General features: G+C 39.3%; 1 protein-coding gene across 1 annotated transcript in view; it reads right to left on the bottom strand.

The window, feature by feature from the left end:
* TENM1 (teneurin transmembrane protein 1) overlaps positions 1–13,616 on the bottom strand; it is a 388,806-nt gene that overhangs the window by 27,990 nt on the left and 347,200 nt on the right. The window contains exons 23-25 of the mRNA XM_077825959.1: positions 12,930–13,296; positions 10,357–10,867; positions 2,006–2,178 (exon numbers count right to left, since the gene is read on the bottom strand). Of these exons, the coding sequence (XP_077682085.1) occupies positions 2,006–2,178; positions 10,357–10,867; positions 12,930–13,296 (1,051 nt within the window). The remainder of the gene's footprint in view (positions 1–2,005; positions 2,179–10,356; positions 10,868–12,929; positions 13,297–13,616) is intronic.

The following is a 13,616-nucleotide window of genomic DNA, read 5'->3' as shown; positions in this document are numbered from 1 at the left end:
AAGGATGACCCAACACTCTCACAAATCTTGGGAGACAGGCCAGTCCTTGCCTACAGACAGCCCCGCAACCTGAAGCAAATACTCACCAACAACCACATACTACACAACAGAACCACTAACCCAGGAACCTATCCTTGCAACAAAGCCCGTTGCCAACTGTGCCCACATGTCTATTCAGGGGACACCATCACAGGGCCTAATAACATCAGCCACACTATCAGAGGCTCGTTCACCTGCACATCCACCAATGTGATATATGCCATCATGTGCCAGCAATGCCCCTCTGCCATTTACATTGGTCAAACTGGACAGTCTCTACGTAAAAGAATAAATGGACACAAATCAGATGTCAAGAATTATAACATTCATAAACCAGTTGGAGAACACTTCAATCTCTCTGGTCACGCAATCACAGACATGAAGGTCGCTATCTTACAACAAAAAAACTTCAAATCCAGACTCCAGCGAGAAACTGCTGAATTGGAATTCATTTGCAAATTGGATACTATTAATTTAGGCTTAAATAGAGACTGGGAGTGGCTAAGTCATTATGCAAGGTAGCCTATTTCCCCTTGTTTTTTCCTACCCCCCCCAAGACGTTCTGGTTAAACTTGGATTTAAACTTGGAGAGTGGTCAGTTTGGATGAGCTATTGCCAGCAGGAGAGTGAGTTTGTGTGCGTGTGTGTGTTTCCGGGGTGGGGGGTGGGTGAGAAAGCCTGGATTTGTGGTGGAAATGGCCCACCTTGATTACCATGCACATTGTAGGGAGAGTGGTCACTTTGGATGAGCTATTACCAGCAGGAGAGTGAGTTTGTGTGTGTATGGGGGTGAGGGGGTAAGAAAACCTGGATTTGTGCTGGAAATGGCCCACCTTGATTATCATGCACATTGTAGGGAGAGTGGTCACTTTGGATAAGCTATTACCAGCAGGAGAGTGAGTTTGTGTGTGTGGTTTTTGGAGGGGGGTGAGGGGGTGAGAGAACCTGGATTTGTGCAGGAAATGGCCCACCTTGATTATCATACACATTGTGAAGAGAGTGGTCACTTTGGATGGGCTATTAACAGCAGGAGAGTGAGTTTGGGGGGGGGGGTGGGGGGGGAAGGTGAGAAAACCTGGATTTGTGCTGGAAATGGCCCAACTTGATGATCACTTTAGATAAGCTATTACCAGCAGGACAGTGGGGCGGGAGGAGGTATTGTTTCATGGTCTCTGTGTGTGTATATAATGTCTTCTGCAGTTTCCACGGTATGCATCCGATGAAGTGAGCTGTAGCTCACGAAAGCTCATGCTCAAATAAATTGGTTAGTCTCTAAGGTGCCACAAGTACTCCTTTTCTTTTTGCGAATACAGACTAACACGGCTGTTACTCTGAAACCTGTCATTCAGCAAGAGAGTGACCCCTATCAGAAGGGATGATATCTCACTAGATTAGCGCTCCCAGGGAATTCCCATGGTAACTACAGGTTTCTACTCAGAATCTTGGTATTCATGACTGACCTTCATGCACTCAGCAGCTGATATGGGTCATGTTTTGTTGTTATTCCTATAAGAACTACTGCTAGAAGGTGGCATTGCCAGGGATGAATTCCCCATATCAGCCACTGATGGCATTTCCATATCACAGTGTCAATATGGCAAGTCAATCTTTTGCGTGGTATTCCTTAGAATGACAAAACTAACTGCATTAAAGACAATTCTTACCACTTTGATATTGAGATATTAAACGGTGTTACTCATAAAGTCTAGAGGTAGCAGAGGTTTAAAAGAACAGTGTTCCCACTGACCTCTGAATACACTCATAGTTGGAAGTACACCCACCAATAGTCCATTTCTAGTAGTTACTTTGGTAGTATAATAAAACAGGAACTAGAAATTTGTGCTGAAGTTGGGAGGAAACAATCAGATAAAGTAAGGTGATTTTTTTGGCAAACTGATAAAAATGCAAACAGCTATAGTTTCAAATTTAATAATTATGGCGAAAGAAACAGAGGTGCTTTAATTACCTTGTTTTAAAGTGTATATAGTAGAGGTAGCTGAGAAGTTTGTAGCTGTGATAACATTTTCTCTGTTTGACGATTCAAGTTCTACTCTTGTTAGTTTTTCAACATCACTGTGGAAACTGCTGACCTCACCCGTTGGAAACGTTGCATTAGTCAGGTGGCCTTCAAGGTCATACCTCAGAAAACAGAAGATTCAAATGTTACAGAACTTTGTAGAGGGTCAATATACATTTGTATGTGCTCCTACGAGCAAATATGGTACAAGTTTAAATAATGCCAACACTGCACAATAAATAAAAAGGTAAATTGTTGACTTTAATTAACGTTAAATGTTGTGTTAATTCTTCTACTTTTGAATTCTTTACCTCTGATTTGAGGTATATTTTTTAGTACTGCTGGATAAAATAGGTAATAGGTCAGTGTAGTGTAAAACCACTGTCTGAATCACCTCTATCGTGTTAAGTTGCAATATGTACAATCCGTGGTGATTTAAACGTACTTTGATGTGATATAGGAAAGCTGCCACTAGAGGTCACTCTGCATTCAGATAACTAACAATGACATTTTCTAATATTTGAATCAAACTAAATCCTAGTTCTTAGATACTGCCAAATAGAAACATAATATTTTGTTGCTGAAGTTTAAATATTTAAAATGTATGATGAAAAATCCAATTTGTAATGGTTATATTGCCTGCTTGGTACTTACTTATATGAGTATTTCCCATGGAATTACTTGAGTAAGAACTGCTCAGCATGACACAGGGCAGCAGTAACTGGACCTAAACATTTTAGATAACCCATATTTCATCAGTGTTGAGTGAATTATTTTATTTCAGGGAACATTATGTATCAGCCCACATTATGAAAAAGTGAATAATACACAGACCTGGAACAGCATCTCAAATGCATTTTCACTTCTACAAATATGTTTGTACTCTTTTAACTGAGGTGACCTTCTGAACAGTAGTAAAGTAGAATGAAAGCCTGGTCATAGACTGACCCAAAATCTCAGTCAAACTGGTCTCTTTCAAGGCTCTCATTTGATTTTGTGGTTTTATTAATATTGTTAATACTTAAGATAATTGTTTTAATTCTGAAAAAAAATCACATTTCATATCTCATCACTGCAAGTTGTTAACAAATATTTAAGCAGTACTATTTGGAATTTCAATGATATACAATAATATACTTTTGACTTATAGCCAGCTGCTTGATGAAGGTGATTGACTAACCTCTCTCTGAAAAAAATTATGCAGAACACCACTCTGTGCCTGGCATTGCTACATAATAAGGCCCCAGTCCTATGGCTCCCACTGATGTGAATACTTCTGACCCATCCAAGTGGACACATTGAAATTACAGGTCTACTTACTTGAGTTAGGACTAGTCATGTGAGTAAGGGCATATTTCTGAATAGTTAGATTATAATATTTTAAAGTCTTTCTCCCCATATCTACAAGACACTATGACGCCAGATCTCTGATAGTGCATAAAGTGGTGTAGTTCCATTGACTTCAATGGAACCATTCCATTTTACAGATGCGATCTGACCATGCTCTTTGCTTAATGTACTGGCAGCATTACTGTAGTACAAAAGACGAAATTAGCCAAACAATGTCCATGTGGCCTGAAAAGTATTTGTGCATAAAATGAGGGAAGAAGTTTGGATTCCCCATAAAAAGAAAGAAGAGAAAAATACAGCAGATGTTCTTTTCAGATGAAAACATGTTTCAGACATAACTGCTGAACAGTTTGCTTTTTTGCCAAATTAATTAATCAAATGCTAGAAATATTATAGTTTTCTCTCTCTCTCTTTTTCTACTACACTCATATATATTATGAACACTTGTATATATTCCATCCCCCATATTGGTTGTACGGAAATCGACCAACTACACAGCTGCTGGTTAACCTGACTAATTCAAATCACTATTGTTCATCATTAGAAAACTCTCCATGAAAGTTGGTCAATCATATTTCATTTCCTGCCTGATTGAACCGATGTAAGAGGCTAGCTGGAACATTCAGATTGCCTATTTTTTATTGCCCCTTTACTGGAACTCATTTGAGAATAAAATGTAGGGTCTGATTCTGCCACCCTAATGATGGCATATGATGGTATACATAACTCCCTACGCAGTTGTGCTGATGAAAATGGGACTACAGGAAAATATGCTACTCAGGGTCACTGTAGATGTAGATATGAATGATTATACATTTAACAATAAGGGCCAGATTGCAGAACCCTTGCACTGATGAACATGTATCCAAATGAGTAATCTCACTGAAGTTAATGGAACTACTCACATAAGTGAGAGTTCACCAACCTGAGTATAGATTCCACAATCTGGCCATAAGATCTTTTTCAGTCCCCTCCAAAAAAACCTCCTGAAGACCAGTGTGACGTTGCACTCTATATGATTTTATGAAAATATGCTAATGAGTATAAATATAATGTAACTGGAATATGCTTCATGCAAAAGGTCTCTTGTAAGGTATCATTACAAAGCTTATAATCTACTAGTATGGTCATCCTATTTGTATAAATGTATCACTCTTGTATCTGAAACTAGAAATATGAAATATAACTCTGCATAATTACAATATGCCCTGGGGCCATTAAGGGTGTTTGGAATCTTGATGGCTCCCATCAGCCAGGACAATTGACTGTGGATGGCTCTGTTTGCAGGCAGGCCTTCCTGGTTGGGAGGAATGAAGGAGGCTGGGAGGAATGAAGGCTTGGAGTCTCACAGGAAATGTGACCATGTCACCTGGTACTGAAATCCATCTTAAACCTGGCGCTTTTTCATTTAGACCCAGAGAGACAAAAGATTCCCGCCTTGTGCCAAAGCCATATAAGGGGGTGGAACACAACAAAGGGGGACGGCCATGACAAGGTTCCTCCCCCACTCTGAACTCTAGGGTACAGATGTGGGGACCTGCATGAAAAACCTCCTAAGCGTATCTTTACCAGCTTAGGTCAAAACTTCCCCAAGGTACAAAATATTCCACCCTTTGTCCTTGGATTGGCCGCTACCACCACCAAACTAATACTGGTTACTGGGGAAGAGCTGTTTGGACACGTCTTTCCCCCCAAAATACTTCCCAAAACCTTGCACCCCACTTCCTGGACTAGGTTTGGTAAAAAGCCTCATCAATTTGCCTAGGTGACTACAGACCCAGACCCTTGGATCTTAAGAACAATGAACAATCCTCCCAACACTTGCACCCCCCCTTTCCTGGGAAATGTTGGATAAAAAGCCTCACCAATTTGCATAGGTGACCACAGACCCAAACCCTTGGATCTGAGAACAATGAAAAAGCATTCAGTTTTCTTACAAGAAGACTTTAAATAAAAATAGAAGTAAATAGAAATAAAGAAATCCCCCCTGTAAAATCAGGATGGTAGATACCTTACAGGGTAATTAGATTCAAAACATAGAGAACCCCTCTAGGCAAAACCTTAAGTTACAAAAAAGATACACAGACAGAAATAGTTATTCTATTCAGCACAGTTCTTTTCTCAGCCATTTAAAGAAATCATAATCTAACACGTACCTGGCTAGATTACTCACTAAAAATTCTAAGACTCCATTCCTGGTCTATCCCCGGCCAAGACCAGCATATAGACAGACACAGACCCTTTGTTTCTCTCCCTCCTCCCAGCTTTTGAAAGTATCTTGTCTCCTCATTGGTCATTTTGGTCAGGTGCCAGCGAGGTTATCTTTAGCTTCTTAACCCTTTACAGGTGAGAGGAGCTTTCCCCTGGCCAGGAGGGATTTCAAAGGGGTTTACCCTTCCCTTTATATTTATGACAGGCCATCATGAGAATTCCCCTAGCTACCACCTGAACTGGAACAAGGGCTGTATCAGGGGAAAGGACTGTGCCCAGACTAGGAAGGCATCAAGTCTGTGAAAGAAGCTTATTGAAACATCTCTGAGGGTGAGATTTTATCTGTATTCAGTTTTATTACTGTACTAGACTTAGACTTGCATGTTTTATTTTATTTTGCTTGGTAATTCACTTTGTTCTGTCTGTTACTACTTGGAACCACTTAAATCCTACTTTCTGTATTTAAAAAAATCACTTTTTACTTATTAATTAACCCAGAGTATTTATTAATACTGGGGGGGAGGGCAAACAGCTGTGCATATCTCTCTATCAGTGTTATAGAGGGCGAACAATTTATGAGTTTACCCTGTATAAGCTTTATTCAGGGTAAAACGGATTTATTTGGGGTTTGGACCCCATTGGGAATTGAGCATCTGAGTGTTAAAGACAGGAACACTTCTTAAACTGCTTTCAATTAAGTCTGCAGCTTTGGGGCACGTGGTTCAGACCCTGGGTCTGTGTTGGAGCAGACTGGTGTGTTTGGCTCAGCAAGACAGGGTGCTGGAGTCCCAAGTTGGCAGGGAAAGCAGGGGAAGAAGTAGTCTTGGCACATCAAGTGGCAGCCCCAAGGGAGTTTCGGTGATCCAACCTGTCACAACCAGATTCTGCCACCATTATTCATGATGAGTAGTAGTATGGTACCATGAGTACCATACTTGGGATCAATGGGAATCATTGCAGAGCAAGGTACTATTCACCACACGGTAAGAGTGTTAGAATCAGGACCTATTAACGTTAATTTAGGGCTCAGTTACACAACCCTCACTCAAGTCACTGACCATTTAATCCTGAAAGTAATCTCACTGATTTCAGTGGAACTACTCACATGAGGAAGTGCTCATCAATTAATTAGATGCACAATGGAGCATGTACATTCAAAGCTTATTTTCATTTCTATATACTGTATATAGTTAAGGATAAGAATGAAAAACATAAAAAAATAAAATGATTTAAAGGGAACCTTTTCTGATATGTGTTTTTTTTGTCCTAGTTTTTAACTGAGGCCCCTAACAAAAATATATCCCCTTTCATGGCTTTAATGATACAATATTAAAAAAAAGATGACTGAAAATTGTACATTAGCTGCAATTTTATGCAAGCATTCTTTCAGCACTTCCATTTAATCTGATAATAGTAGATGGGTGACAAGTGCTTTTGTAGGTGGTTTTCCTCCCTCTTCATAATTTCTCTCAGAGAGGGAAATTGACATACAGGTAGATGTTCTGAACTATTCATTATCTTTGCTCGTATTCCAATGTATGTATGATACATGTTGTTAAACAAACTCATCCCTATTTCAGCTTGACAGTGTCGTGGTTTGAACTTTTAGATTTGAATGCAAATCTGGTTTAAAGAGGAAACACGATTCCAAGCAATTTCATTTGAAAGTTGTTCATATATTAATTCTCCTGGCTCCAACCCTATCTTTATGCAGGATCCAGCAGCAATTCAGATGCATCTAACCCTTTCAAAACATCTCATTTTCAAAGTGAAAATCAAGGTGCTTGGAATGTGGAAAGTATCCTGACCTATCTGTAAAATACTGCCTGCGTAAACAATAAACAGGGACTATCTTATCTTGTAAACCCCTCAGAGAAGGAGGGCTCGATTCCATCCTGAAAACCTGTGCTATCAACCATAGTGCTAATTACTGTGCGTTGTCCCACTGACTGTAAATGTGTGTGTTATATTTCATCTGTCATGGGATTATTCACAGCAGTAGTAATTATGCTTGGAAGAAAAGCATTTGGGCCCTAATGTAAACACCACTGGAAGTTACAAGTAGTCACCAAAAAATCAATGGGCCTGTCTGGTATTTTTACTTTTACTCCTGGCCATAAGAATTTTCAGGGTAGGACCCTAATACTGTACCCCATTGGAAACAAATTATAAGTAATCTAATGCTTCACCTGGAACATATATAATTATTACAGGTGAATTATGGATAGAAACATTCATCATACTTAGAAGGATAACTTAAAATATTTCACAAAAATATTTATGGCAGTATTGCATTTTTAATTTTTTATCTTCTTCTTATTATTTTGTAATGGGAATAAGTAAATTCTACTGAATGATTGTACAGAAAAAAAAAATAGAGTTAGAGAATAACAAACAGATAGCCTCTCCATTCTTTCCCTTTCCACCACAGTGAAATCACATTCTAGCATGAGTGATGACAACAAATTACATCACCTGGAGTTGAAACAATGAAAGTCTGAAGAAATGTTAAGTTTAGCAAAACTTCCTAATGCTAGTCATACATGTCGTATTCATTTAGAATGTGCTTTTTTGAATTTCTTGTTGTCAGACAATGTTATATCCATTCAAGACACAGGTGTCTCCAAGTGACGAAGTCTGTCTTACATTCAACAGGGAGCACTTATCAGAAGACTGAGCTCTTCAAAAATAATGTTACCATAAAGCTTGAGTTATGCTTGAGCAAATGACTTGCCAGAGAGCAACAGACTCAAGCAATAATTCCATTAAAGTATTTTGAACTGAATGTCCTGTATACATTTCAGTGGGATGGGGTAAAAATAGCCAATGAAACCTGCCAAGAGAGACATACTTAAAAATAATCTGCTCTTGAAAGGTTATCCACTACTCAAATGAAAGACAAAGTGCTGCTAATTATTTTAAGAAGTAATAGACATGACCTGGATCTATTATGAAATCTTTTTGAAAAAGTGATTGACCAGTGGCTTAGATACTGATCTCATAGACCTAAATGTATTGAAATGGGACATGTCCATACTGTCGGAGTTGTGACAAAGAAGTTAAAAATGAAATATAATACACATTGTTGTAGAACACTGAATTCACTTATTCATGGAAATATATATATGCTAAATCTACATCTAAAGCTCTTAGAACAGGGGAAAACATTGTCACGTCACTGTCACAACAGCAGCAGGGACACAGTGAGTACTCTGGATTAATTTGGAGAGCATTATTTTGGTCCATTATAGTTGAAATTTCTATCAGTAAAATTCCTGAGATCAAAAGTTGAATTAGGAAGAACATATATGGTATTTTTTTTCCAGCACATCATCAAAAATGTACACGTCTCCATTTTAGTGGTCTTATGCCAACCCTTTTAATCTGTCTATGACAGAATTATAGAGGTCAGGATGAGAAAAGATCTTAGATATCCAATCCTAGCCTATGCAATGAGCAGCAGTTTTTCTCTACATCAATCCCTTTATATAACATATTTCTGGAGCCCTCTAATGATCGTGACTCAACTATCTTGCTAGGCAGTTTTGGTTATTACCTAATTCTCACTGTATTTTCTGCTCATATCTAACCTGATTATTTCCATTTTTAGTCTTGGACCATAATTCATTCTTTTCACACTGTCCAATAAAGAAAACATTCCTTAACCTTCCTTCCTATTAGCACCTCTGAAATATTAGTGTTAACTTGCATAAGTTAATCAATCACTCTTCGTATCCTTAACCAGCAACGCTAAAATAAATTGGTAAAAATAAGGAATCCTGAAGTGTCACACATCTCTTGAAGCAAACATGAACCTTTTCTTAGGTGCAACCTCCCTCTGGGATGTCATCCAGTTAGTCTGAATGTTCCATAGCTCCTGTATCCCCACTGCTTGACTGACACCTTTAACCATCCTTTCTTGCTCTTTGGAAGTCCTTTCAAGTTTATATTTAGTGTCCATCACTCCTCCGGCCTTTCTCCTGGACTCGCTTGCTAGTTATTATATATCCTCTTTTTTTACTGTTGGAAACTTTTCCATTTTTCTCTATCTCTGTACTTTCATTCATTAAGATCCCCAACTTAATTTCCTCTTGCAGCACTCTCCCCAAGTTTAAGTCAAGTGTTCTGCTAATACTATTTCTCCCTTCTTACCTTCCTCCCCAAGGTAAATTCCCTGCTCCATTTCCTCACTTGCATCTTCACCTGCTCAACCACCTTCTGCTAACTTCTTGAGTAACAAAGATACTGCCACAGCCTCTATTCTCATTTGTAGTCTCAACCACACTAATCAACTAAGTTAAATGCAATCCAAGATGCAAAAAGGTCCCCCTCCAAACAAAGTTTTTTATGGACCCTCCTCATTCCCTCAGTTGTTTCTAGACTTGAGCTCTCTCTCTCTGCTCCTGCAGCTGCTGTCTAACCAAAGTCACAAACATACCTTACAGATAGCAGGGGTTTTAAGTAACAAAGGTCAAATGAAGTATAATTTCAAGTACTTTTTGTAACACTTAATACGTACTAAGTAAAGTGCTTTCACATACAGCAGGCTTTGACACTTAAGAATTAATACTGCTGTGTATTGCATAAGCTTATGCAACAGATCTACTTTCTTGTATTGTGTCCAGTTATTAGAACTGTTATTAATAGAACTGGCTTGAAAAAATACAATTTTCATTCCAAATAGCATGCTTTATGAGACTTCAGAGTAAAGAAAAAGATGTTTTAAGTTAGGAACTTACTCATAAACTGTTGTCCATCCATTCTCATTGCTTTTGGTTGCTAGAAGACCTGTGTTGCCAGGATATGTCATCAGGGCTAAGTTGTAGCCTTGAGCATATACTCTTTTCAGAACACCATTGCTGCTTATTGTTAGCCAATACACCTGGCCTCCAGGCACCACTAGCCACAGAGGCAACCCACTAGCATCCCTGCGAATATGAACTGAATTCCCATTGCTGTTAGTGATTGTGGCAATGTCTCCTTCTCCATTGTATGTGAAATTGTAAATATAGTCCCTTGTTATCAGATTAAGTGTGTGAAGATGGGTCCCATTGGTGGTAAACTGATACAGTTCCTGGTCTGCTGGGGATGCAATCTCATAAATATTCATGTCACTGAGATGAGCCTTGTTTCGACTGACTGCACGGATGCGAATATTGCCAAGATCTGCTATGTACAGTGTATCATCAGGAGAGACTGCTAGAGAAGAAGGTGCTTTCAGCTTTGCATCTTTGGCATATCCACCATCACCTGGAAAAGAAATATAATTACTGTAGTAATCCGTAATCTCTGTGTTTACCCTGTCACAGTGTGAGGCACCACACTCTGCCTCTAGAATCTTTGATAAGAGTTAGTGAACCAATTTTTTTTCAATTTTTTTTTTTAAAACCCATTATCTAAAATGGTGTAATTCTGAATCAGCATCACTGAAGATTAACAATAAAATGCAATTATCTCAGTTACACCAATTTTACTAAATCCAAAAGCCTGTTGCTGGGAAAACTATTGCATTGTTAAGATGCGAAAGCACAAAATAATGACAACTGAAGATTCTCTCCTCACTTCTTTCCCACTGTCATATAGTCAAAGTACAATAATTCCATAAATAAATTATCCACTCATAAAATAAATAGCAGTAATTTGGATACAATTACAATTGGAGATTAGTTTATATTAAAACAAAAAAACCCGACCCACCAACCAGCATGTAATAAACTGTAGTACAGAACAAACGAGAAATATCAACAAAAAACTCATGATAATTTATGTGGCCCTGATAAATTGAAATGATCAAAGGGGGGTTCTGGGTGATCCTTGGCTCCATTTACCTCCACTAGTGCAATCAGACCTCCTTGCATGAGCAGGAGCTTCACCTACCAGGGAAGGGGAGACACTGTTTGCAGTATGGCGCTCTCTTGAGGTTGCCCGTGGGGAGGAGAGTTTTAAGTTGCACTTGTTGCTTCACAAAAACCTCACTGTCCTGGAAATCATTGAACTGGCACATCTTTTGGCCATGTTCCCTTCCCAGCCAGCACTGGCAACTATCAGGACTGGACGGACTCTACTGCACATCTCTTCCTCCAGACTTTTCAGCCTGGGGGTCACTGCACCCTAAGGAGTGCTGGCAGAATCTCCATTGTTGTCCTTTACTAGTTGAATAAGGTTTCAGAGTAACAGCCGTGTTAGTCTGTATTCGCAAAAAGAAAAGGAGTACTTGTGGCACCTTAGAGACTAACCAATTTATTTGAGCATGAGCTTTCGTTACATTGAGTGGAAACTTTAGAGGTCAATCTCACCTATGTTTGAACCTGATGTCACTTAGAGGTGTACTTGGTGCTTTCATTACTACTGCAGTGTGACATGTCAGTGAACCAAACCCTTCGGACCACAGTTTGATTTTTTCCTCTCTTCATATCAGATGCAAACAACGCTTTTTGGTCATTAATGATCCTCTGGCACCAAGGAGGGGTGTTAATTCCAGTGTCCTGGCCAAATTCCCATCTGTGTAATTACAGCCAGCCTATCGACAATTCCCCCCTGTAGTATTGTAATTAGATATGGTAACTCCGCTTTCTTATCTAAGATGTTGTGCTGTGTTGCTGTTCCTGTTAAACTGCTACCACGTTTCCTGCCAGAGATGACTGCACTGGAGTGGTGGACGAAGACTGTGAAATAAAATTATTGCATTCTCCTCTCCCAGAGCATTTATGAAGGAGGTAGTCATAATTTGGCTCCCAGTATTCTGGTGTGTGAAGGAGGGAGCAGCTTGTGTTGCCAGAAGTGTTGTGTGCTGTGCCAGAGGGGTGCTGGCTACACCACTTAAAATGTGCAGCAAGAGGCAACTTTTGAACATCCTCTGTGGTTCAGGTTTAGAGGAGGCACAAAATAGGGTTTTACATTCTATGTGAAGCACTCTGGGACACTCGATAAAAAGGGCTTTGTGGAATCCAAGCAATTGGCACTGAAAGGTAAATTCCAAGCTCTGACGGAGGATGGTGATATCTGAAAATGGGTAGGCAAAACTGACGTAGGCTCAGAGACAATTTAGATTTGTGCGTAATGATCTGCTTCAAAATAGGGTAGACGAAGCCCACCCGGACGCTCCTTCAGTGCCTACTGTGGAAAGATACACATTTCTTTTCTGTTTAATTAAATGAATTCAAAAAGATTTGCCAAATTGTTACAGAATTTTTCAGCTTCTCAAGGAAAAAGAACCATTTTATAGTTTTTTTTTCTTGCAGATACTGTAACCCAAACCAAGACTATGGGCTCTTAACAAAACAGGGAAGGGAAATGATTAGCCTCTGCTCACCTGAGAAACAGTCACAATTTGGGTCAATCTTGCAGTCACAATCTGTCGGGGCTCCAGCAATTATGGAGATCTCACCATTGGTTGTAACCTGCTGTATGCGGTTTATCTTTCTTTCATCTGTCTCAGCAATGTACAGTGTCCCACTGTGAGATACGCTGATTGCTCGAGCTGATTCCAGGGTTGAATGGGTTGCCACCTTGCTGACCAAGAAATGATCCATGCCTGGTACCTGGCAGTGAATAGGGCGACCCGCAATAATTCGCACACGCTTAGTCTCAGAAATCTGTAGCACAATGTTATTGTCCAGTACATACAATGAGTTGTCTATAGGGTTGACTGCGAGGTCTGTTGGCCACTCTAACCGCACCTGCAAAAAGAAGGCTAGATTTGATTAAGTGGCTTTTTTCTCCTCCCAATATCATTTTCCATAGAACTCTTATGATGGATGAAGGAAAAAAAAAAAGAAAGAAAACGAATTGGCAATGTTTTCTGCATTATGATGAGTGGCTGACCTTTATCCATTTTTATTATAACGTTCATTGTGATTAACTCGTGTGGTATTTAACACCCACAAAACTTGTAATTACTGCTTTTAAAAAAGAGAAACAAGTGACGGGTACAACCTCAAAATAGTATTAGGGAATATATGCTATTTAAATAACTTTAGGGGACCCATTTATACACACA

The sequence above is a fragment of the Eretmochelys imbricata genome, chromosome 9 (genome assembly GCF_965152235.1).
Source record: "Eretmochelys imbricata isolate rEreImb1 chromosome 9, rEreImb1.hap1, whole genome shotgun sequence".
In the NCBI taxonomy this organism is placed as follows: Eukaryota; Metazoa; Chordata; order Testudines; family Cheloniidae; genus Eretmochelys; species Eretmochelys imbricata.
Note: the sequence above shows the minus strand (reverse complement) of the source record. Positions and strands in the feature narration are given on the sequence as shown.